Below are 27654 nucleotides of genomic sequence, written 5' to 3' on the forward strand. Positions count from 1 at the left end.
GATTGTAATTTGTAATTTTGGTCAAAAATTGCCAAGACACGTCGTTTTAGGTGAGGATCTTTGATTCCAATGGTGAGCCACTAATTTGAACCACCCTGTACATATAATATGGTAAATAAATAATGCAGTATTGTGGTACATCCAAAACTTAATATAGGTAGTTTTATGACAAAAAATATTAGGCACTTTGTGTCCAGATAAAGCGCCAATTTTGAATTTACCATCAAGATTGAAACCGATACGTTACCTAAATTATACCTTTAAATCAATAAATACTGTCAAATGTAAGTAACACATCGCCTGCCCTATTTATGATGCAAACGTTATAGGCTACAATTAAACTAAAATAAGCAATTCCATGTAAGTTTCGAATCGTAACTGAAAAATTTATCTTAAATTGCATAAACAATTTGAACTAGTGCCTACTTGTTACAAAAAGGTATAATGATCACAAAGGCATAATTATTACGAAGAAGGCGTCCTTCCAATCGGGTATGCCTTTTACCTAAATCTTCAATTTGAATGGGCCAATGCTCTTGTAAACTGGGCGATACGTCTGTTGGATATGATAGGTTGAATGAATGAAACGCCACATAGGACCATGGATCAATTTGAATTTTTCTGGAAATGTTGCTTCTACACATTGATGTGTATAGAAAAGCACATGTGAAACAATATTTAGCACTTTTGCCACTAAATATAACCAATTTTAAATGCACATGTAAATATGCTTTAAACTTGAGAAAATCACACAGCAAGTTTAGGCAAAGTAGAGGTGGGTCAGGGGAATATCGGGGTTCCGGTACAAAAATGAAGAAAAATTGAAAAGTAGAATTAAACGGTAACTTTAAAAAGAGAGGAAACAATGCTTACCAAAAAGGGGAAACAAGACAGATTAAGAGACCCTTTTTCTGGTCTTGGCAAGAAATAAAATACTTGATAGGGATAGAACATTAACAATGACATTGACGTCACAATTGAGGGTGATTTAATGAATAATCTCAAAAATATTACAAATAGGATACTGTAATCTATAATTTGCAATGTCAATATTTAAATTTAAATTAATTTTGAGTACTTTAATAGGGGATCAACAGGTATTCGGAGAAGGTAGTAACTAGTAATATCAAAACAAGCTTCCGCAGAAAACAACTGATCTATAGTCCTTAAGTAAATCTCAAACAAATGTAATAATTACAATTTTATTGTATTTAAAACTATTTGTAATCAAACGTTATATCAAGGATTCATCGAAAAAAAATACCTTTGAACTTCGGGTCGCAACCTTGTGAGCTCAAAAGGGTGCGTTCAGCTTTTTCTGTAACTGAAAACAACACAACAAGCAAATAAAATTGGTAGTGAATAACGTGGCACATAAAACATTGCGTAAGCGACTTTAACGTCCAACATTGTAAAAAACTGTAATTAATACTCAAAAAGAATATTTCACTTTACACACTAGGAAACGAAAAATTTTGACCGAGTACGGATTATCCTTACAATTAGTAATATAATAGTTATAGATACAAAATAATCAACGTGGCCTTAAATTTAAGAAAACTACTTTACGATGCACAGATAGCTAACTTTCTATTCATAGCAATGTAATCTAATTACTTTAGAATGTAAATCGGGTAGGTAACATGTGTCCAATATTCTAACTATAAAAAATATCATGAAAGTGATGTTACGTTCCTAGATAATGTATTTTCTTACATAGATAATGATTTTGAAGTTGTTTTATCAATCCAATTTTGTTCATCTACTCTCCCAAGGGGCAGAACCTAATCTATCGATCGCAAAGGACTTGAAATATTTCCTTTCCCAGTTATTGTGCCACGAACAAATAGAGAATCCACAGAAACAGATCTCCGAGTTAAATAATTACACTTCGTGATCATAGGTGATTGATGACAAGATAACACATTTGTAAAGTCGATTGTAAATTGTTCTCACTTATTAAAAATCCTTATTGGATCAAAGTAATCAATAAGTAAATACGCAAAAATTGTTAGGGGATACATTGAAAAAACGTATAAACAATCGAATCCATTAGATTGCAAATGGTTAGTGCAGAAAATGATCGGGAACACCTAAGCGAACAATTTCGAATTTATGAGCACATGGTATATTTTCAGCTTTCCTGGCTAACGTTAATATCAACCAATTTAAATCCCACAAGGTAAACTTTAATGCAATCTCGACGTAAATAAACAAATATGTAGTGCAGAAAGTATTTTTCCTTGGAAGATGAAGCTATTTTTTTCGTATATAGATAGGTCTGTGTTACGAAACCGTACGGGTACGTATTGTATTGCATAATTTAAGAAATCAAATTGATCACTGCCGGCGAATAGGTCTCCTTTTTATTTAAAAACAAGTATACAATTCCATCGGTTTTTAAACTAACGTAACGTAATTTTATATTTTGTTCGCAAATTTCCTTGTGGAATACACTAGTATGTACTCCAGAAATTGGAATATTCAGTTTTAGCCGTTAAAATAGAATGAATTCCCTATCTACGAAGACTAGATTTTCTACTCGAACAAACAGCAAAGAGGACGAAACTTTCCGATTTACATAAATTTTCAAATATAATTGTAAACAGATTTATATGGGCTTCTAGTTAGAAAGTGGCTAAATTAATGAGCTTAGTAGGTTTCTGTTAGAAAGCAATTACTATTAATTACATATTCGTATTCGTGTATGTTTTTTACGGAAACGTATTGCATTACATGATGCTGCTAATTGACACGCCATTGCGATCTAAGTTAAGCTTGTTCTCCCTTCTTCCTCCTTCTACCTTTTCGTGTGTATGTACCCAAAAGAAAATACGAAATGAAGCAGCAAAGCCCGCCGTTATCTTATTCCAAACCCGATATCTACGACTTACGTTATTTGTCACTCTGAAGAATTTGTTCATACTATCATATTTACATTTTCAAACAATTTGATTACGTTTGTTGTATAGAAATTCAGGTATTTGTGCATCATAAAGTAGTTTTCTTGAACTCACGTTCATGCTTTTATGCACCGATTTGTACGGACTATTCGTTGTCATTCAGCATTATATTTTTGCTAGTGTAAACTCATTCGAATTATTGATTCTTATTGAGTATTAATTGCAGTTTTAGTATTCGATTTACTCTAATGTCAGACGTTAGACATTGCTACTGTAATATTTTGTGCTGCGCTATTTACTATTCCTCTTGTTTGTTTGTTTGTGTTGTTATGTATATGTTACAGATAAAGCAGAAACCGCCCTTCTGAGCTCAAAAGGTCATTACAACCAGAGTTCAAAAGATATATTTTTATATTTTTAACGTTTCTTTAGTATAACATTTGATTACATACTTGTTTTCGGTACAATCGAATTATAATTACTAAATATGTTTGATAGTTTTAAAAGTGGCATAACCCGCCACCTCTTAAAATAAGAAGGCTATTCAGTAAACAAGGAAATTGCAGCGACGTAGGGAAAATGGTCGGTTCAACTTCCACGCTAAAGCTAAAAGAATGCATCTTTAACCAGTTGGATTAAACAAAATGTCCGTACTTACCGAATTAGAGATCCAAAAGATATCCTCCAACTTGGAGGTGTCTAAGCGCGCTCCTAATTATCGAACTATGCCCAACGGCAGGGTAAATCGCCAGAAACGATAGACAGTGATTGATGCAATTAGACCCCCTTAGATCATTAATTCTGCACTATGTTTCAACGTGCCAAACTCAGGCGTGCTCTGGTCGTTCGTGGTAAAAGTAGTTATCTTATATACACAGTGGTGCAAATTACGTACTGAACTGCATCACCCATTAAAGATTCGCATATTATTAACGGATAAACATACAGACAATTTTAATGAAATTTTCAAGATAAATTTACAAGGAAAACTTGAACACAGAACATATTTCCCCTTGAAAAATGAAGCTAATGTCGTTGTGTATGTATTTCTGTGTTGGGAAATCTCTTGTGTATCGTTTTACATAATTTAAGAATTCAAATCGACTACTGAAAGCGAATGATACGTTTCGTCATTATTTCTTAAAAATATGCGATGCGAACTGTCTTCTGCTAGTAATGTAATACAGTGTTGCAGCATCTTTTTTCTTTGTGTAAATATTTCCGCAGATTTTCTATAAAATATTTATCAATCACACAATTTGAAGAAAAAGCACTACACTCTATCGTCAATTATGTCACCTTTATTGCAATCATGAAATACCCTTTCAAATAATAAACATACACTTTAGAAAGAATAGAAATAGGGTTTTGCAATTTCCTTAAATAATAATGATTGTTTAAAGCTTTGCGTTGTAGTACCTAATACCTACTTTCTGCATTGCCTGCCCAAGTATTTTCTCCACATCTGTAATTCAATTCAAAATATATCTAAGAGATGCTAATCCTCACGTTATACTAGAAATTTCGCATACGCTAAGACAGATTAAGGACGCTGGAGTAAAATGTATCTCTATTCTCTTCGTGTTTCTCCCACTTTTCTTAACTAGAACGTCTAAACCCTTTAATGTATAATTTGTGCTTCTCTATTCATAGATTTTTACTTTACAAATTACGAATAAGACGGAGAAATGTACATGCCGTGGGTTTCCATATACACGACCGCTTTCGCATTTGTCCCAGTATCTTCTTCTGTTTCTTCTTTAATGCTGCCGAATTGCATTTGTGACTTCATTTTGATATTTTTCTCTGTCTAGCATTGTGGGTAAAAGTTGTGCTTTTGCCAAGTGATGCCAGGTGTTGATTTTACCTAACCACAGGCCGCTTTCGGTCTACCGGAACATTTCTTTCCTTCGATTTTGCCCTCCAGGATCAGTGGAAGTATTTGGTATTTTTGGTGGTTCCTATAGCGATATGGCCTAGGCATTTTGCTGATGGCTGGGACGTCCACTGGATTTTCAGCATTCTTCGGAGACCTGTAGCTTTTTCTATTGGCTATTCTTAGTGTCCACGTTTCAACGGCGAGATGTAACGTTTCAGTGTGGATAACTTCAGCATGGTATTCATGTTTCTGTCGCTGAGGAGTACCTTCCATTTGATGAATACCTGCTTGGCTTGTTCGATTCTGCGCTTAATTTCGGCGTTGTGATTCAGCTAGTCATCAATACTCCAAGATACTTGAAATGGTGTACTTGCTCCAATTTTTCATTGTTTAATTTGATCGTAATATCGGTCGGTGACCTGCTCTCTTTCATCACATTTGTTTTATTTCTGTTCGTAGCCCCCATGGCTTGGTTTCCTGTATCCACCTCATTCAAGATAGTTTGTAAATCCTGTTCGAAATCCGCTATTAATGCAGTGTCGTCGGCATATCTTAAGTTATTGATGTATAGTGTCCACTAACTTTTATACTGTTGTTCTTGTAGGCTATAGCACAAATGCTTTCGGCACGACACTAACGAATGCGGAAAATAGCTGCTTTGCTAGAGTAAGTAGCACCGGTTGCAAGGGAGTTGTTCGTGAGGAGTTTGATTCCTGGGTTGAAGCGTTGGTTTGTAGTTTCAAGATGTGCAATCTGAGATCGTTCCTTTGGTTTTACCTTTTGTTTCATCTTATATTAATTTTTTCTTTTCTATTTGGTTACTTCAGTCGACCTCCATGGTTTTGACTGAGCAGTTCGTGATATTATTCTGAATTTAAATCCAGAAAGGACATACTTCTTTTGTATTTTTATTTATTGTCAAGTCACTTATTAATTGCTAATTCAAAATAACGAAAGACGCCATTATATTTCATTGTATTTTCGAAAAATGCTCGGACTTGTCAATTTTAAGTCTTTGTAGTTTGATACCCACCGTGTATCACCATCTTGTAGAGGATGTTACACGAACGATGAGACTACACACCATATAGACACACGCGCATGTGAATGTTCCGCTCTAGTCCAACTGAGACGATCTATGTTGGTGTCCTGGCCGCCTCCCCTACGAGCACCCTTAGGTTCATCTCACGTGTGGGATGGCTTGAGTGACGTTGAGGGGTCCAAAGGCTCTAGTCAGGGAGGTAGTACAAAGGGTTCGAATTTGAGGCCGGCGTACGCGTGGACCTTGTCCACCCTCCTATCGTGATTCAAAATCCAGAATCCATATACCCACACCCAGCACTGGGAATTGGGAAGCTCTCCTATCCAAATGAAAGCGTGTGACTTTCAACGCTTGACGACAAATGCAGTACTCATCCTTACAACGGTACGGTACGGTACAGAAGACGCAAATAAAATATTCCGTTTTCACTGCATTTCATAATTATGCTAAAAAATACGGAAAATACCCTTAAGGTCACCCTATTGTACGTATTGAAAACAAATACAGTAAACAAAAGCGGGACTAAGTTTAATGTGCTACCAGAATTACTATTCTCGTACGAGGTTTTTACATCATATAAACATATAAATAAGTTCTCACGATGTAGAAAATTTCCTGTACTTTCCCCAGTCTTCCTACTAATGTGGTCTACGGTCTTCCTGAGCAATAAATAACATGAGGGGGTGGTGGCCATCAAACATATATAAATTTATCTGAAACTGCAAAATTTCCAGTACACATCTATTCATGATATCCTTCAGAATAGGGCAAAATTTTAGCAAAACATACTTCATAGTAATAAATGTTCTACGACAAAACTTCCGTTTCCATTTTACTGAATATAGCATATTATTGATTAGATTTCGAATAAATGAAATGCAGTCGTCAACATTAAAAGGTTTGACAAAACTTGCCACAAGCTTTGAACGTGTATGGGCCCTGAAAGGGCACAAGAAGTATGTGCTTTGTAATTGATGTATGATAGACGTTGCTTGTTGTAATATTTTCGGTAATTCCTATTTTCACTATTAATTAATTAGAAACAATTTACTAATACTTTTCAACAAAGGTGTACCTTTACTATGCCGCAGAGTTTATTCATTCAAATTACAAAAAAGTAATTACATAACACTGCAAAGCTTGCTTCTATCATAGAATACCTTTGAAGATGAGCACCGTGATTAATTAATGGGAGCGCTTTGTTACGCGTTCAAGAAAGTGGAGTTACTCTTTCATTATATTTTAAAATTAGTGCTCATATTTACTTGTAGCAAGTGAACCGCAATTATTTTTGCATTTGAGAAGTTCTTAATACTTAAATCACCTGTCGGATTAGAAAAGGACTACCACCAGTTGCCGTATTTATAGAATCAGTAGCATGATGGACTGAAGTAATAAGTCATTAGAAGTGCAATGTTCCATGCATGGTAAGTAGGGCCAGTAGATCTTAAGGTAGTTTTTAGGTTACGCGAGTCTCAAATAACTTTGTATGCATACTAAGTATAAATGCAGATCGCTGCAAATACGTATATTCGTCATATCACCTTAAGTAATTTTCCAACCTATTGTAAACCACCTAATTTTAAGTTACTTTCGGTTAAATTTAGATTCCCTTTCGCAGTCTCGTGATTGTAGAAACGTAAGGTTGGTAGTGCCCATTCTACAAAAATTTGTGCTAATTTTGTGCTATTTTTATGTCATTTTTTTGGAATTTAATTTACGGAAATATTAATCCTAATTTGCGCTATAAATTATTGAAGAAAATAAATTTTGTGCGGTAAATCACAAAAGTCATTTGGGTACAGACACCTTCACGCTGCAATGTAGGTACTCACTGATCGAATTTGTTTCGCTGATACCACGTAAAGTGCTAAGTTTGTGCTATTTGCATGCTATACACACAAATTTACCAAAGACAAATGGGTATTGCCTAGCTTATCCACACTGCTGTACCAACGCATCTAATTTTTTGTATTGGCACTAGATAATGTTGTGCTAAGTTAGTGCTATTTATTATCAATAATGAAACTTTACACTCTTATTGATCAAGCAACTTCCAAAAAGGGATTGGCTAACGTTACCGTTATCAATAAATAAATAAGACCGTAAAAAAATATAAAAGGAAATTGCTTTTTTTCGTCTTTTTTCGGATATCACCGGAAGCAAGAGGAATGATCCCTTTATTCCTTTCTAACAAATTAGTCAACATTAAAATATGCAACTTTACCTCCATTTCACCAACTCTCTCTTATAGTTACCCATATATACCTAATTGATCGAATTTGTAAAATTTTGTATATGAGATGAATAGCGAAAAATGTTTATCAGAAGAAATAAATAGCACAAATTTACTACAAAATTATAACAGTTTTACTGAATACGAGCCTGCATCTGCACCAACTTCGTCGGAGCGACTTTTAATCCACAGTTAGTAATTACACCCCTTATTCGAGGAATGATTAGCACTTTTTAACAATTTGGAAAGGTGTAACTATAAATAATAAAAAAGGAAAGGTGAGTCATTAAATACTAATTTTTGTAATTTTACGAAAAGTATATCTGAAAAACATTTTTCTGCGTGTACCAGCCGCTGTTGCTCGTAGGTATTAACTAAAATTGAAGTTTAAGTACATAAGGTGCCAACAGATTAGAATTTTAGTTAATTTGTGTCACAGGCAACCTTAAATAACACGACAGCTTTGCGTAAAACAGCTCGCAGCCAAATCGAAAGTAAACAAAATTGCGGGATTTATTTAACGAGTGTTTGTTAAGCCCGTAAGCCGTAGGAAATTGGTTTATACTTACGCCGGTTTTTCTTTTTCCTCGAGTTTCATCGCAATGCTTTTAGTGCCAAAAACTAATTGTGATTTATTGCACGGTAATAATAAAAGTTTCTACCGTAAGATCAATAATATCTTGTGTACCCATTTAGGCTAATGAGAGCTTTAGTTACCTCTATTACAGGCGTACGCAGGAAATTTAGCGAAACTGATGTTTTAACATTTCTATATACACTAACGAGGCCTTTTTATTTCATTTCCGCCGCGAAACCTTTCGTTTCAGGAAAATAAAGTATGACGCTCAATCACATTTAAATGTTTACAACTCCGCATCAAACGTCGGAGAGCATTCATCTATATTCAAGCTCCAAGCTCAACGTCATAAATGTTGGGTTTTCTCGCTGTAAAGTTGCTAAAATAGAATATTAGATAAATTTCGAGCGAGGAATTTGGGTTTCGTGGGAGCGTTTAAGTAGATGTTTTGCGGAATCTTTTGGAACACGAATAAACAAATTAGGTTTTCTTATAAACGTACCTGTAGTAATTCGATCACTATAATTTCTTAAAAAGTGTGTCATACATTACTACGAGTATTAAAAGGTGTCACTTTAGCACGTGTTGAGCGCCTGTCATTTGTATAAGATGAATTACGGCATCAATTGAGATAAATTATCCAGAATACAATTTGGGCTGTGGAAATGGTGAGATTTTCACGTGCGGCTCTTAACCTTTATGTTAACTTCACACAAATTGAATCATTAGGGGTTTTCACAAAAATTCTTATTCTCGGTAGTTCTTTTCATCTGAAACGTTGAAAAAGGCATGTACTCGACATATATTAGATTCATCCATGCCTTAACTACTACCACAACAACTTATTCGCATAATTTCGGAGTTTTAGCCTAAGGTTAGTCGGACAGAGTTTGCTAGACCAGGATTGGTCGATACCCCGCTCATTTGCAAATAAAACCAATATAATTAATAATGCCAACAAATATGTAATTGTTCTAATTCAGCCAGTTCAATGATCTTAAAATATCTAAAGTTACCCTGGATCGAAAAAGTTTTAAACATAAACCTTTATTCGCATCCAATTTGCAATGCTTCTCAATAAATTACAGTAAGATTACTTAAATATATGGACTTTATGGTCAGTAAATTTCGTCCTAGCGAGTAACAAATACCAATAACAATACATTTTTTCTGTTTCGCCTGGATTTTGTGATTACGTCTTACTCATTGCTTGTAATACATTTCTTTTGTTCAATTCTTTATTCTCATGGTCGGATTTTACGGCATCTTAATAGAAAACTGATCAGCGAGCAAATATAACCCCGGATAATTCGCCCTTATAGGAGTCAGTTTCAGATAATCAGCTCTCGGAGGGTTTACACCTAGAAGATTTGTCTCCGAAATATTCGTCTCAGTTTCAGAAAATTCGTCCCCCACTTGCATAAAATAAAATGGAACTTCTACGGCACTGGCAATTTAATATTTTAATTTCTATTTCACCCACGGCTAGTTCAATAATGAATATTTTTTATACCCTTCAGGTACTTTACAGAAGGTTGTCCCATTAAAACCTGAAATATTTAATGCTTCAGTTTTAAATATGCATGTGAACTTAGATGATGAAATATAGTAATTGAAATAAAAGCGGACAGATACTATTTTTGTTTACAAGTACTTAAAGTATCGATTTGACTTATAAAAAGCAATGCAAAAAAAATGCAATACATATCGCGTGATCACGTGTCAATGCTAAATTTGATCCTTATCTAAACTGTCATTTTTACCACATAATAAATTACTGGTGCATTTTCTTGTTCAATTATACATACCCCTCTGAATGCTAAACAAAATTATAATTCAACTAAGCAATGGTATCATTGAAATTAAATGCAATTTTCCCAAACAATGAAGCAAAATATCCCCAAGCTTTTGTTTGGATCCGGCCTTTATCAATAAATCTGTTCCATGCGAACAATTTTCACGAGTCGATTCCTTTAGGAATATTAAAATTACATCAAACAAAATTCCTAAAAATAACCGTCCACTACTGTATACAAATCAAAAAATTTAAAATAACTTACAGTAATTGACTTATGTTGTCTTGAAATTTCCTGCCGTATGCCACTGTATACAACATTTTATTTATATGCTATCCAATGTCGTCGTCCAACTTTGGGAATTTGCTTTTAAACAGCCGTTACATTTGGCGATCCGAGCAAAAATTGAATTTTAACCTCTAAATCTTCGCCAATATAGAATAACATTTTTTTAGCACTCAAGTTGTTCGTGTGCGTCGTGTAAACTGAACCTGTCCGCGCCCGACGCGACTCTTCCAGTTGGGTGACAGAATTTGTATCAATCCACTTACGTTTAATGTTAGTTTAGTGCACTGCTATGTAACAATGGCACCTCTAAAGTGGGGCACAAATTAGAGTATGAAATTCGTCGAATAGTATAAGAGGAAAGAGTGTTTATGCAAACAATTAATTGAGCAACAGAGATGATACATCCGTCTTCTGATCCATTCTTTCTTCTTTTCCAACTCTTCCTGGGGCACACCACAAATGCAGTAATAAAATCGTGACATAATTTGTAAAGCACTGTATTTATGTCCTCAGAATTGTTATGGACGTCATTTTATATCGTGAATTTGAAATAAGAATGACAGATGGCATTAGAAGGCACACTCATCTGTTTCACTTTATCTACCCTTGCGGTTAAAGTGATCACTTTATCTATCCTTACGGTTAAAGAACGGCTTAGCTACTCATTCAAACCTATTAAAATGTCATTTTAACATATGCTATAAATAAAGATTATTATTAATGTCACTAATTCGTGCAGAAAGGGTTAAATTCAACCAAAAAATGGAAGGCTTGGAATTTCACCAGAATCGGCGTTATCGCCACGATGTTCCGATGCAAAATATAAGAGGAAGAACCCACCAAGTCCGGGTCCAGGTTTTACCCACCAAGTCCGAGTCCGGGTCCGGGTTTGACCCAGGCCCTATTTTATTAAAGGAGATTGCTTTTCAGGGCTCACAATTCGTTCGGGTGCTAAACTAATCTACTATTTTACTCTTGATAAACGATTAAGGTGGTCAATGTTAATACAAGAATAGCAAATGAAAGTAAATTAAAATACGTGTTAAAGGGGCAGTGCAAAGGTAATAAGAAAACTATACCTAATTGTGAAGCATGACTTTTCAAATAAAATAATCGGTAATCCGTATCCTGAAACAATGAAATATGCTACGTTTTCAGTTTTATTGAAACGTGAAAATATGGATTGTTGAAACAGTTAATCGTGTGCTTCTGAGGTTATAAAACAAAGCAACGTTAAGTGAATAGCAATGTAAAGGTAAAATGATTTTAGCAATACAAAGCAAATCAAATGTAGTTAACTTTCGTATTGTATGTTCTGAAAATAACAAAACACTTCGGCCGGTAAATTTTAGTCAGTTCTCTTTAATTTGAAATAGCTAAAGAAAAGTTTATTGTGGTAATAATTGTTCATAAATAAGCATAATAAGCTTGAAGCAACTGCTTGAGGTACGAATATAAGCGTCTAAATTTAACTAAAAACAAGATATGTGGAAATTACTAATCGTAACTCATTTATCGCACATAGATTCTAAACTGAAGAGCCTTGATTAACATAATCTCGCCCCCGCAAGATAGGTAGCGTCACCCCTTGTTCGGGGTTTCGAGCCTACAGTTGAATATCGAAAACAATCACGGAATTAGGTCTCGTAGCTCAATTTTGACTACAGTTTTTACCACCCCCGTGACTGCTTTATTCACGGAGAATATGTTAGTTACAAACAACGAGTCAGTACATACATCAAACGAATCGGTAATTTCCACACATTAAAATAAAATGATCAAAACTTATATGAATGTTACTTGAGGGACAAGATCAAAAAATCAACATCAATAAACATAAATTAAGCAAGCATTACACCAAAAACGTAAACAATTACAAACAAAAAGGATAACGGTATTAAACATGTTATTCTGCATTACGGTTAAACCAAATAAATTTCAAAAACAAAGATTGAAACACAAAAAAATATAAAATGCGGGATACAAAACACAAATACGATATAAAGAAATGCAAAAATTACTACCTGCATTAAATAACACAAAATAACAACAAACATTTATACAGCGACGCGTTCACGACCGCCATTCAAGACAAGATGCCAAACCCCCGTTCGTGCTTCCCTAGATGGCACAGGCAGCTTTTACCCATCTAGAAGTTACATGGTTGCCAATTCTCAAAAATGTATGTATCGTCGTAAGTCGTATAATATACAAGGTGGAACCTTTATTATTGTTATTGTTATGGATAAATTGATAACATTAAGGTATTTAGTAACATCTTTTCAGTTTCAAAACGGCATTTTGTTAAACATCAAAATACGCAACTTTGCCAAATTTAAACAACCTACCTACCTACAATTTCCGAGATCCCCATGGCGGCCCTCGAACTTGAATCAGCCGATATAGGCTTCGACAGTGGACATATTTGCTTTGATACAAAACCAATATTCAGTTACTACATGGCAAAGGGCACCTAAAAGAATCGATTAGTAATATCAGCAAAGATGGCTTTTTCTAAGACACATAAAGAAACAGTACATAATACCCTGCCAAACATTGTTTAATATTCATAATTACCCGGTTCAAATAAGTAGTAGAAGGAGCATAACGTTAATTATCACATTACAACAAAAAAAGGGAACATGTGGCAAAATATTAGAGTAAAGTGATTAATTTTCAATGCCAAGTGCAGTTTGTAACAATCTTGACCTAACCTAGGTCACTCGCCCCCAGATGAAACACCATGTAAATGCAATAAATTCAATTATAAATCAACAATTTATATGTCGATGTTTCAAAATATAGCGCCTTCCACGAATTGCTATAAAATTTGCTGAACTCAACACAATCATATAATTACTGGATGGATTCAATGAACGAAAAAAAGAAATACATCACCTAAGTAATTGATTGTCGACCTCCACAGTCACTATTCGAAACATAAACTAAACAGCCCCAACATTCCCTTTAAGCAAATGGTGGAAGAAAATAGTTACTATCGACGCTCTCAGAGTCGTCAAATCGATATGTATCATTAACTTCCCTCGTATAGCGTTATGTTGTGGACTTTTATTGTATATTATGGCCTATTTCAATGTAGGGCAGAGGAGAAAAAAGACACGTGTTCCACTGGTCCTTACAGTTGAATTAAATTCAATTTGCACTGGTCCGTTAGACTGGTAACAATTAAAAACAATTAAAACGAGACTTGAACCCTAAAAGAAAATCAAAGGTAACTCTCTTCGTTGATAACCTCAAAATGTACATACCTTTTTAATAAGAGGTCTAATTATGGAAGAATGCAACAATCGTCGTTGAAAAAGGTTTTAAATGTCAGCTGAACCTAAAGAAACATACACTTCAAGTAATGCAAGTGGCGGGTACTTATGATGAGCAAGAAAAAACCCATTTATAATATCCTCACAAATCGGAGTTAAGGGTAAATCCGTCCAAACAATATTGCCGGAATTCAATACCCAAAGATTTATAGCATATGGCTGGCGGAAATTAAAATTCCATGCGTTTTCAAACTAACGCTTCCGCCGCCGTTTAATTAAAATGAAGTGCACTCAGAGCTTTCAAACGAAAGAGGAAAATGCATGTGAACAATCGATAACCACTCGCAGCGCCGTAAAATGCGCGCTAAAATTGGGTGTTTAAAATTCCAACGATAGATGGAGTCGTACGTCTCTTAGAAGTTTACGATTGTTACGAGGATCTTTCGATAAATAAATATTGATTGCTTTGTAATGATGAAAATAAACCGTGACAAACTAAACCAACTTACTCAAAAATATCAAAATTGGCATCTCTCTTGGAGTCTCTCTTCATTTGTGAAAAGTAGAAATGAACTTTCTTCCGAGTTAAAGCAGCAGCTTTTGGTACAAATGGACATTCACAAGTACTTGAAGCTACTATTATTAACGCTTACATTTATTGTTATTGTTGATTATTATTTAGACACGTAAATATAAATAAGATGGGTTCACGTTTAATTAACGTGAGAATATCCACATTTCATATACATCTTAATTAAATGATAGATTTTTTGAAAGCGAAACATTTCAAAATTGATGTTACCATACTCATAAAAAAGTAATCTTTGACATTTTTGATGGGGCCGTTCCTATACACGCATTAAACATCAAATCAAAAACATTCCTTTGAGCACATTAGTTCACAGTCAATCCAGCCGTGAATAAATAAATTTCATATTTCGAATTGAACTTGTGTAGATATAATGGTTACATCTACTCCACATTCTCCCTTTGGAAGCACGAAACAAAGCAAAATTTTAATGATGATCCGGTTTCCCCTCTTTTTAATTACAGTAATGTGCATTATTATCTTAATGAGATCTCCAAAGCTTTGGTAAAATAAAAGGTGGCTAAATTTTAATTAGATTATTGCTAACGACAATGACCATAATGATTGTACCTATACGAGTGTGAGTTTATCTTGGCACTAAAAACCTTCTTTTTGTTGCAGGTTCGATGCCCGGAGGTCCCGGGGTTCCGGAAAATATAACCGTTACTTTTCTTAACCCTACTTCTGTTCGAGTTTCCTGGTCTACATCTGTTGATAACGTGTACAAGTACGACGTTACGTATAAGCCAACCGATGCCAGGTGGGTTCGATAAACTAAGCATTTTGACGCGCGGAAGTTTCGATACTATTAACCGATCGGCTAAGAATTTTTCGTTTTTCTGCTACAATCTATACCCACTTTTACAAGCACGCAACTACTAAATTATGGAATATAACAATATTACCCACCTACTTCCTCTTATAATAGAGAAATATGTAAGGGTATCAAGTTTGAATCTTTGACTGATTAGTATAGGGATTACGTTCCCGGAAATGGGGAAGCACACGCTTCTATACCCTAAATAAATTCGTTTACTTGATTAAACAACCTGTGGCTAAACAGTTTGAAGTAAATAACGCAATACGTAGGTACTCGCATCTGATATTGATTAATTTAAAGCTATAATGCCTAGCTATTTCTCATTAACTATATTACGTACTACAATCACAGATATGCATTACCGTAATGTATTTCTGCTTTCATTGCATTAGGCCAGCCAAAGGTAATTGAAAAATCCTGGATTAAGCGACGATATAACGTCCAGTAAATAAAATATTCATTAGTAGGTCTATTGATAGTAAACTCAGTTCTTGTCATTACTCATGCATGTTGAAAAAAAATGGCGTACCTATTTCGAGCTATTTCTGGTTCCGATACGGTACTCAATTACGATGTGATTAGGAATTTCGCTAAATTATCCACTCATCTCGTAAAAGCGTGCGTTTTGCGGTGTAGGAAACAGGCGAGTTGCCGAAATAGAATCGGAAGTATTAAAAGCGCTGCGTGTTTGCATGTTTATTTTTAGAGATAAGGATTAAATGGCATTTCTTCTGTTGTACTCGCCGACTTTATTAGTTTCTAATGGCAATCGTATTTTTATTGTGGGCTATTTAAACATTTAGAAAAAAGGTAAAACGTTATGTTGCGGAAATGCTGTCGTAATCACGTTGTGTGCTCTAATTATCTTGGCCTTTATCAGCAATGTTCAATTATTAGTCCCTAATACCCCCAGTTAGTACCTTTAATTTGTTCTTCATCGATACCGCTTATAAAGATTTCATTAAACCGATAAATTCGCAACCCAACTGGCATCTGTCACAGACAGAGCACTCCTTTAGTTCATATTGTGTAGGTGATTAGTGATATGGTATTTATTTACATGATTAAGTCTGCAGTTTTCCCAATCGTCCGATCTCTCGCTCGCCCATCCGTCCGTCCGCTCGCTCGAACGTCCGCTCGGTCGCTCGCTCGATGGCTTAATGTCCATCAATTTGAAAGACAACGGATGGACCGATTACGATGAAATTTTGCAGGTGGATTCTTTATCAAATTTGTAAATTGGAGTTTGTGAATTGACAATGTAGGCCTTTTAGGCACCTCTGAATCGCATTGCATAACATTCAAACTGGGCATAGCTTTAGCGATATAATACGCAATGCGATTCAACATTTACAGTGCATTTTTGTCATCTCGGCCATTTATGAACTGAATTGCATGAAATTCAAACTGGACATAGCCAGTACCATATCAAACGTAATGTCACCGCTTTGGCACTTTTGATTATGTATCTTCAGGGTAGCTTTACTCGTTCATGCTCTAGTGTTAGCATATTCAAATGTCTTATCCAAGAACAAGTCCCGCCATGGTGGCGGCCTCCGCTAACAACCCGGCGCTAACCAAGGTGCCACGAGCGTCATCCATTGAATCTAATATGATTATGAATATGATTATTATATCGTGCGTCTTAGGGTCTGGTTTGATCACGCTCAAATAAATACTCATATAGATTGGCTTGTTTGAATATACCTACTAATGAAAAATACGATTGTTTCAACTCCAAATTTCCTTACATTCTTTGGTTTGATTTAAAAGATTGAGGTACTTCAAGTAACAAATTACAAATTACATTTTTAATACCTGTATAGTGATCACGTTTTCAACCTAAGTAAATATCAGGATCATCTGGTCGAGATTCTTATTCAAAACAAATTTACACGCCTCCTGGATGCTAAATAAAAAATTTACAACTCACACCTAAGACTGGCATTACTACACTTGAAGTTCTAAATTTACCATTAATGAAAAATTGAAATTACTACTTGGTCTGAATGTACTTATAGTTTATTGGGTTTTCTCTGAAAGTCTTTGGAAACAGCTCCGATATTGATAATTCTTTTTTTGAAATTTTGTTGTTTTATATTGTTTAAAATCAGAAACCGGAGTCCACAATCCTAGAATTGGTTGGACGCAGTCCTCCACCCTTTCCCATCCTGCGCTAATCTTTTCACTTCTACATAGCAACCCTTGCCTACGTCCTTATACTATTTGGTCCATGTATCTCGGTCATCCTACCCCCCTCTCTTGCCTCTGTACTACCTTCTATAACTAGCTGTACTAATCCTCCGTGTCTGAGCACGTGCCCTATCATTATATCTCGTCTTCTCTGTACGGTTTTCCACATTTCCCTATATTTTCCCGTACTAGCTCCAAGACTGCTTCGTTTGTTACCCTATCTATCCATTCAGCTAATCCTCATTAACCTTCTATGGCACAACATTTCGAATTCTTCTATCCCACTTTTGTCTTCCCTGCCTATCGTCCAGGTTTCGCACCCGTAATAGAGCTACACTCGTACGTTTTTAGTAGCCTTTCCCGAATTTCTATAATTATCTTGGATCTTAGCAGATCTAGATTTTGTTCAAATGCTTTTTTAGCCTGCGCTATCCTGGATTTTATATCTTCCTTGCTACCGAATTAACAAAATTCCTTTACATGCTTTAAAGTGTCGTTTCCTATTCGGATCTTTATCTTTTTCCTATCCTCTCTTTTAGAGCATTTTATTACTTTTGTTTTTTACTTGTGGATTTTCGTACTGTAGCCTCTTTATTCCCTCCATACCGCTGAACCGCCTGTTTCACTTATCGCTCGAGATCTCTGAAATGTCATCTGATTAATTGGATGATTTTCACTTTTCTTTTCATTTTTGTTAGAAAGGTTGCCGATTTACTAATAAATGGTCACAATACTAAATATTTCGCGTTACCCAAAAAACGGAGTCTGGTATTGCTACCTCCTGTTGATGTTCGGGTAAGTTTTCACCTTGGATCTGGGCGTCCCGGGTGCTGTTGCCTTCCTGCTCGGTGTCTGGTACCAGCGCAGTGCAAATGGTCCACATGTCGCTTCTGTACGCGTCCTCTCCCGTATATACTTTCGCAGCTTCCTGGACCTAACTGTCATACAATCTTCTCCTCCTGGCGTCCAGGCTCGTTGTCGTGTTGTTCTCGGTTCGGCCAGGGTCATCTTCTCTTGGTGCTCTCGCATTTTCTATGTTAAACTAAGTCATAATTGACCCAGACACGTGCGAATCTTTTGTTTGAAGAGTAGCTCCGACGGAGAAAACTGCTGTTGGTTTAATGTGTTGTGTTAATAAAACTCTTAACGATAAAATGCGCCTGTGTTTTTTATCTTGAAACTAATTAGCTGACGTCGTGATAACAAAACTTCTTATCTACGTCCGGAGATCTTTAAATCCCCTCTTTTAACACGTAATAAAAGTAAACAAATAAATAAAATACAAGACGATTATTTAACCCAAATTGACAACTAATAATCCTAATACAACACAATATTGACCTCGAATGTGTACTAATATGAACGAATCTTGTGTCCAATCTCAGATTACAACCAACTCTTAACGTTAAAAATAATTGAAATGCACATACAGGGTGAGCCATCGTTACTTTAGATGCTGAGACCTAAATAAAACGTCCGAATGGCCATATATTGGATAAACAAAAAGATCCTTCGATTTTTTATTATATTATTAGGGCATTTCCACAAAAATTAAAAAAAAATGCGCTATTGTGGCCATTGTGGCCACTTTGTCCGTCCGTCCGTCCGTCCGCTCGTTTTGCGACGCCTAGTTCTTTATCTTAAGAGCTATTGTTCTACTTTTTTCGCTATTTGGTTCGTTATGGTGTCGAGTCTTGTACCAAGGAAGGAATTTTTTCTGTACCGCTTACAAAAAAAGTTATTGTAAAAAAAACAAAAAAACGTTTTTTACATGTTCCATAATTTTACACTTTTGCCGTTTATTAACGATCCTAGAGATCGTTTATAATTTTGCATTGCTATCTGTCGCCTGCCGGTTTGTCTGTCCGTCTGTTCCTTTGTCTGTCGTCCATCTATCTGTCCGCGATCAGGAACGATAACTTTGGTTTAGAATATTGTCGATCGCTTCTTACATCTCCCTGTTAGCTTTATGACTGAATTGCATGAAATTCAATATGGCGCATAGATTTAGCCATATAATACGCAATGCCAAAAGTTGAATCGAATCGATTCAAAATTCACAGTGCCCTTTTCGCATCTCGACCATTTATAACCGAATTGCAAACTTTTTTACTTATAAAAGTATTTGAATGAAATTTGATACATAGGCACTTGGAATAAAGGAAAATCAAACGCCAATTTCAAAATTTGGTTTTGCGCATGCGCAGTGCCAACTTTTTTATTTATGGAAGAATTTAAACGAAATTTGATACATAGGCACTTGGGATAAAGGAAAATCAAACGCCAATTTCAAAATTTGGTTTTGCGCATGCGCAGTGCCAACTTTTTTATTTATGGAAGAATTTAAACGAAATTTGATACTAAGCACTTCGAATAAAGGAAAATCAAACGCCAATTTCAAAATTTGGTTTTGCGCATGCGCAGTGCCAACTTTTTTATTTATGGAAGAATTTAAACGAAATTTGATACATAGGCACTTGGGATAAAGGAAAATCAAACGCCAATTTCAAAATTTGGTTTTGCGCATGCGCAGTGCCAACTTTTTTATTTATGGAATAATTTAAACGAAATTTGATACATAGGCACTTGGGATAAAGGAAAATCAAACGCCAATTTCAAAATTTGGTTTTGCGCATGCCCAGTGCCAACTTTTTTATTTATGGAAGAATTTAAACGAAATTTGATACATAGGCACTTGGGATAAAGGAAAATCAAAGGCCAATTTCAAAATTTGGTTTTGCGCATGCGCAGTGCCAACTTTTTTATTTATGGAAGAATTTAAACGAAATTTGATACATAGGCACTTTGGATAAAGGAAAATCAAACGCCAATTTCAAAATTTGGTTTTGCGCATGCGAAGTGCCAACTTTTTTATTTATGGAAGAATTTAAACGAAATTTGATACATAGGCACTTGGGATAAAGGAAAATCAAACGCCAATTTCAAAATTTGGTTTTGCGCATCCGCAGTGCCAACTTTTTTATTTATGGAAGAATTTAATTGATACATAGGCACTTGTAATAAAGGAAAGTCAAACGCCAATTTCAAAATTTGGTTTTGCGCATGCGCAGTGCCAACTTTTTTATTTGCGGAAGAATTTACACGAAATTTGATACATAGGCACTTGGGATAAAGGAAAATCAAACACCAGTTTCAAAATTTGGTTTTGCGCATACGCAGTGCCAACTATTTTATTTATGGAAGAATTTAAATGAAATTTGATACGTAGGATTGAAATGAAATTGTTCTCATAAACTGAAATTGAAGTAACTCGTCAAAAATGGATTGCCCATGTGCACCGATATCTTTCATATTTGTGGCCGGATTTTTACGATTTTAACAGAAGTTGCATCTTATAAATGGGAAATGAATGCAAGTGGAAATGCGCTTTATGTAAATCGTTAACGATTACTTTTTAACTTGTTTTTGTTTATTGGTGTTTCTGTTTTACACTAAAATGTAAATTTAAGGCGAAAGTCGATCTTTGGAACTACTTATATCTAATTATAAAATATGTTCAGTAACTTTGTCCCTGTCGATTGACGCTTCTTAATAGCGTTCTTCTTAATTTATACCGTGTGTCCTAGGTTGAGCTCACCATAGACAAACAGAATTTTGCACGTTTTTCTAAAGAATGTAATTCACACGGATGTGTAGACCTTATTACCGAGAAAACCTGCTGTTTTATCCATGAACCAAATGAAAAAAAGTTTCTGTTCAATTTCCACAGAACTAGAATGTTAACTTTTTATTTCTTTGCCATTTACTGAACTTTTTGATTACCGGGCAGAGGCGTCATGGAGTAACTTAAATGATCCCAGGTGTTTTCCTCATTTACGTTTATGTAATTGTTTTAACTAACACTAAATTTGGTTTAAATTTTAATGGGTTTGTAATATTGGTGCATGTAATATCGAAAAGCTTTCCCACCCGTTTAAATTTTCATTTTAGCTTTTACCGAATGAAAAATTGAAACTCATTTTGTGTGGAATAATGTACCTACTAGCAAACTTTTAAAGTCTACCAAACTATGCGGTTAGTGCACCCTTATTATTCACAACAGCACGCAACATGTCTACGAGTGGTAGATAATAAACCTCTTCACGCTTCCTGAAGTAATCGCTAACTTTAGCCACAGATTAACTGTGCTTTAGCCTATGCTTTCGTACAATGGAAAAGTTCGTCTCCTTAATAAGATTTTCTTTAATGCTACATTACAAGCTGCCGTATTTGGAGTTATGGTTTATTTTCGAAATTACCAGTTCCACTGATTGCGCTTTATCTATTTTTATAAATGGTCGAATGGTAGTTGAATGCATATCCTTGGGTCCCTGTTATTTTGATATAAAAACACTAAGTTTCATCTTGGGAAAATAAAACTCGTTTTTGTAAGAATTTCCGGGGACACGAGTGCCTTTAGATTACAAGCGTTTTCGTTGTTTCAGTGGATCCAATAATACGATTCACCAAAGCAGAAAAATTTTTCGAACTTCACTTTAGATCAGTATAAGCACAAATAACCACAATAAAATGTTTTTCAGTGTCAAACAACAAATTAAAATGGAAGAGATACCGTTTTCTTTGAAAAAAATTTAAAAAGCTTTCAATAAATTGAGAAACCAATCCTCGTAACATACAGTGTATCATGTATGAATCTGCTTACAGTGTGACAACATTCCCGAACAATAAGCTTTTCGCATAATTTCATGGAAATTTCGCACTTGCATTAAGTAGCATTGCTCTGATTAATCAGTATCAGGTGTGAATCTAAAGCGTCACTATCATACACCGTTCTGACCAGAGAACGATGGGTGGGCAAACCACAAAGTGGTATTATATTAATCAATACCATCCGTGCCATTTCTTTCTCAAATTGGAATAGTAGATACATTATGAATGTGAACAGAAATTGTAATTACTTTTTAGTAGGTACTATTAGAGATTTCCAAAAACATTTCAGTATCCTTTTACATTTTGTAACACGTTAACGCTATATTTTCGGAATTTCCGAAATATTTCTCTAAAACCTCCCGGATATTTCTAAGGCTTCATATTGCGACGAAGTCCGGGAGGTCGCGCAAATCGGTTTCTTTAAATTAAATGGTCCAATTAGGTCAAGCAAAAAAACAAAGTTCAATCAGACAAATTCTCGATATCGGAATTTTAATTGAGCGGCAGGATGGGGTTTATCTACGTGTAAACGAGTGACATTGCCAGTTTCTATCTTCGTTTTAAATTGCCATTGAGCAATTAAAATCCGCTAATCATTAATTAACGCAGCTGAAATCTTAAAATACTAATTTTCCTTCCTCTTCCTATCGGGGAGAGCTTTCAAATACTGCAAAGATAATTTAAATATCTCTACGGCAACGGCTACAAAATTAGTTACAGTATCTTGATATCCTTATCGGCAGCTAAAACGGTGCTACAAATTAAAGTAGGTAATCAATTTTACCTCCTATTTTCACTCCTATAAAAGAAAATGCATAGGAGTGGAACTACAAGTTCTCGTAAGGCAGCGCCCGTTTAAGTTCGTAGAAGTACCGGGTGTTTATCAAAGTTATATATTTCCTGGACAAAAACGGGTGCTTCGCTAGAATATGCAATTTTGAAACATTGCAAAGTATATTTTCCAAACTTCCTACAGATTTCTAAAATATACAGTATGTCCCAAATCGCGTGGGATTGCATGGGTAACTTTATTATTATTAAAGATAGGGAATTGGTTAAGTGGACAATGTTTTGCAGTTTTAGATGCTTATTCAAAATTTCCGTGTGAAAGTTCAAAATGTCGAATACGTTGGACGTAATTTAAAAAAAATCTAAAATTGGCCATTCCCTTGAATGTCATATATCATCGAAAGTATATGACATACAAAAAAAAGTTTTACATAAAAGTTACCGTATCTGATATGCTTAATTTAGAATTGATTTCAAAAAAGTTCAAGATGCCTACTTTTGAGGAACATTAACCAACTTCCTAAAGTTAAATAGGCGCCATATTGGATTTTTAGATTACTCAATAGAATTTTTAATTCTCTTTTCAACGAACTATCATAGCATAAGATTGAAAATAAGATACCGTTATATCTATGGTTTTTATATTTTAATCGAGTAGTCCGTGATATATTAAAAAAATAAAGCAAAATTTATTCGAGGCAACTAGAATGTGCGAGACAAATTTGAATGAAATTTTTATACATCCGGACATACAGACAAATGGATAAACAGACCAACCGACAGATACACATTGAGTTCTCATACAGTGTACTCAAATAACGTTAAATATTAAGCTGCCGTAGGCAAAATGAAGTGTACATTTTCTTTTATTTTATTTTTTCACAGTTACAGAGGCAAATGGAAATTATATTTTTGAGTATACCACTTCCAATTTTTACTTGATATACTTACAAGTATCTTGTTTGTAATCCACTACCTAGTTCTATTTTAAGGTAATTATTCTTGTAGTATTAGTCATTTTAGCTATAGTTTTATTTTTCTCGTGTTATAAACTTCTTTCACCTAGTTCTTTATTTTGGCGTTAGATGCCCTTTTAGTGTTAGAGATATATTTTACTTACTTCTTTGTCTTGTTACTAGAAACGCTTTGTGCTTTTCTGCGCTTAATTTTATCCCTTCCTTTGTGGTGCAGTTGTATTTTTCTTCGTTCTTTTCGCGCAGTAAAGTTACTGCCTTCGAATTGATTACTTGAAATTGTGTCTCGGTAACTATTACTTTTCCGACTACCTGTACAAGTGTTTATATATTAGTGTGTTTTTTGGCTTTACCATAATTATCTTAGGAATGGTTTTCTCTTTCCCTCTTTAATATCTTTGTGACTACATCGAAACGTTTTTACGGATTAGTATTTTGCAGTTAAACAATACGAGGTAATTAGCTCCGGGGGGTCTGGGGTCAACAAATGGAAGCATCAATGGTTTTACTCCCAAGATTATCCCAGAACTCTCACTCATAGTTATGGACGTTTTCACGGGAGAACCATCGCATCTTCCGTTACTGGGGTGTATTGAATACACCCAGTGACCCGCCGGTTATACGCTATTGCTAAAAATATTTAGAACATTCATAATATTGGCTGGGGTATGTATCACATGCACCAAAAAATAGAAAAATCGATGGCCTCGCTTGGAAAAGTGTCATAAAAGAAGTTCAAGTTCTAAACATTTAGATTACCCCCGGGGGGTTTGGGGGTATGGAATACTTTCCAGCAAATAGAAACATAGATGGTTTTACCCAAAAGATTATTCTAGAATGTTCACTCACAGCTATGGTCATTTTCGCGAGAGAACCATCGCATCTTCCGTTGCTGGGGGTATTCCAGGCCACCCGGTTATACGCTGTCCCTAAAATTCTTAGAACACCTACCAGTCATGATATTATTGCTGTTACTGTTACTATTATTAAGAAACATATTAGGCAGTATTTTTCTTAAGACACATTTTTTAGATTTTTAACTTTCCTCGCCTTCTCTCACGAGTTTTTATCGTCATTCCTTTTGGATTACCTTTTTAGTTTTACCAACTCGGATATTTACGCATTATCGACGCAGTACGAGGATGATTTAGCATTTTCATTTGGACCCGCCATTTTCGTCAGAGTAACGGACGACGCGTGGATGTTTCTACATTACCGGCTGCGAAAATTTTACTTTGATTCTACCGAACAGATGATTTTACCCGTAACCTGTGTAACTGAAAAATATAACGACACAGAGGTTAACGGACTTGTAAATTGTCCCGAAACATTTGATTTTACTTACAGCAGGTACCTAAGTCGTTGCTGAAAAATATACCTACTTCATTTCTATTAGTTCGATTGTATTGTATTCTTTATATTAGCTGTGTTATTTGTGATGTTAGATACTAATACCGAAAGGGGGAACAAGGCAGACTAAATGATCCTTGTTCTGGTCTTGATAAGCTGAAGAAAAGAAAATAATTGTTGACAAGGATAGATCATAAACAATAATATTGTTGTAACAATGGAGGATAATGCAATAAATCATCCCAAATGTTACAAATACGACACTCGATATATCTCGATCATGTCAATGTTTAAATATAAATCAATTTTTAGCGAGAGAAAAGGGGATCAACTCGTAGTCATGGTAGTATCAAAACAGACTTCTGCAGAAAATGTCGGAGCTATGTTAGATGATTATCAAACAAATGTAGTAATTACAATTCGATTGTATCGAAAACCAGTATGTAATCCAACGTTATACAAAGCAGTCGTCGAAAATAGAAATTACCTTTCAAGTCTGGTTGTAAGGGTCATTTAAGCTCACAAGGACCTTATCTGTAACAGATAATAACACAAACAAGAGAGATAGTGAATAGCGCGGCACAAAGTATTGCGGTAGAAATTTCTAACGTGTGACACTCGGGTAAATCGTATACTCAAACCGTAAGTAATACTCAATAAGAACCAATAATGCAAATGACTTTACACTAGCAAAAGCAAAATTTTTATTGACAACGAATTGTCCGTACAAATCGGTGTATAAACGCATGAACGTGACGTCGACTTTAAGAAAACTACTTTATCTTTACTTCTGACGGACCTTGATAGGCTATAATATGTGGAGGGGGGGAGGGGGGCGTCATCAAATTTATGTATATCAATTAAGTGTTTGCGTGATTTTCTTTTGTAGCGTCCAGCAATTCCAACGACGATGGCATGAGAACACCATATTTTTCTGCACATGTAGCCCTCTGAGGTATTCTCTTTGTTAGGTTTGTCTTTAACCCGATTTGGACAGTATGAAAATAGGGGTAGGGAATTCTATCCCTTGTAAAATAATTAGTTAATTGCGACTACGGGCATAACATTTTAATGATTGTAACTATGGTGCCTATGGAGTACTTATAGGGTACTCAATATTTCATTCTTGTTTAACGAAGCGCGCAGCATAACACATCGACTGGCATTTGCTTATTGTCCAAGTATCGGCGAAGACATTATGAGATATGCCTTTGGAAGCGACTAATTTGCACTTATCTAAAATTTGAATTAAGCGAAAGATTTCCACGGATAAGTACCACTTACACCGCTTCATCATATTTTTAAGACCTCCAAGTGTAATCAATTTACTCCAATCGGAAGTACCCACAGGTGTACAACCCAACCATTCGGATAAGATTATCAACACAAACCAGGCCATCCATGTTTGACTAAATCCACTTATGAGTATTGAACCACCTGGTTTTAGGCAGCGCACGCAACTTTTCAGTAGTGTGTTTTTCTCAACCACGTGTTGAATAACAGTGTTTAATATGACCACGTCGTATTTCTCAGCATTACTTAAACAGTGATCTTCTGCAGATTGCAAAATGTAGTTTATATTCGTAATCTTTGGATCGGCGCGATTTAGGTGTTCTTTCGCAACATCCAAAACACACCTGTTTATGTCAAGCCCGGTGATATCACCACCATATTTCGACAACATTTCACACACAATTCCACCTTAATATAAAACAAAAGGTGTCACTTTTTAACAAGTGTGTAATCTTACCTCCACACCCCACCTCTAAAATCTTCAGTCCTGTAAACGGTTTCGAACTTCCATCATATTTTTTGTTGAGCATCCCAGAGCTAGCAATTTCTTCCACCATGTAAGGTACTACCGCTGAATCGTAAAGATACTGACCACGATACGGACCCTTCGAGTCCCACCACACGCTGCTCATCTTTTTAAAGAAAGTAGCCTCCTTTAGATCTGCACTAGGACATTCTACGACGAGTTTATAGGCCATTTGTTGCTGAAAATTCGAACCAAAATTATTGACTGACTCTCTGTTGGTAATGCCAACCGTAAAGCAGGACTATCACTAATAACTATTACACTGCCAGTATCAAGTCTCATGACAAAAAACGTGGGGAATAAATACATACATATGGGAATTTAAAACAATAATGTTATAGGTAATATGAATTGACCCCACTGTAGTCATTGTTTATTCATATATGCACTGCGTAAAAATAATATCTTTTATTCACGATTATATTGTAATCAGTCTCATAATAATTGTCA

At 35.3% G+C, this 27654-nt stretch overlaps 2 protein-coding genes across 7 annotated transcripts in view; one reads left to right on the top strand and one right to left on the bottom strand.

Annotated features, from left to right (window-relative positions):
• The window catches only part of LOC116175379 (fibronectin type III domain-containing protein 5), a 207444-nt gene that overhangs the window by 115796 nt on the left and 63994 nt on the right, over positions 1–27654 (top strand). For all 5 annotated transcript variants that reach the window (XM_031493459.1, XM_031493458.1, XM_031493460.1 and 2 more), the window contains one exon: positions 15210–15348. In XM_031493459.1, the coding sequence (XP_031349319.1) occupies positions 15210–15348 (139 nt within the window). The remainder of the gene's footprint in view (positions 1–15209; positions 15349–27654) is intronic.
• On the bottom strand, positions 26077–27512 carry LOC116175380 (ubiquinone biosynthesis O-methyltransferase-like). 2 transcript variants are annotated; one of them, XM_031493464.1, is made up of 4 exons: positions 27434–27512; positions 27136–27382; positions 26670–27086; positions 26077–26621 (listed from the first exon to the last, which is right to left on the bottom strand). In XM_031493464.1, exons 2-4 carry the CDS (start codon positions 27374–27376, stop codon positions 26506–26508), a joined length of 774 nt encoding a protein of 257 aa, XP_031349324.1. In that variant the 5' UTR covers positions 27377–27382; positions 27434–27512; the 3' UTR covers positions 26077–26505. The 2 variants fall into 2 exon arrangements, with proteins under 2 accessions (XP_031349324.1, XP_031349323.1); XM_031493463.1 differs by having other exon boundaries at positions 27136–27503.

Source organism: Photinus pyralis, unplaced genomic scaffold (assembly GCF_008802855.1).
Source record: "Photinus pyralis isolate 1611_PpyrPB1 unplaced genomic scaffold, Ppyr1.3 Ppyr1.4_LG7, whole genome shotgun sequence".
NCBI lineage: Eukaryota > Metazoa > Arthropoda > Insecta > Coleoptera > Lampyridae > Photinus > Photinus pyralis.

Coding starts and splice junctions, on each gene's coding strand:
- LOC116175380 (XM_031493464.1), bottom strand. CDS start 27,376: ATGGCCTATAAACTCGTCGTAGAATGTCCTAGTGCAGATCTAAAGGAG. Junction 27,087..27,135: donor TTTAGAGGTGGGGTGTGGAG/GTAAGATTACAC, acceptor TTTTATATTAAG/GTGGAATTGTGTGTGAAATG. Junction 26,622..26,669: donor TAAAAATATGATGAAGCGGT/GTAAGTGGTACT, acceptor TTCAAATTTTAG/ATAAGTGCAAATTAGTCGCT.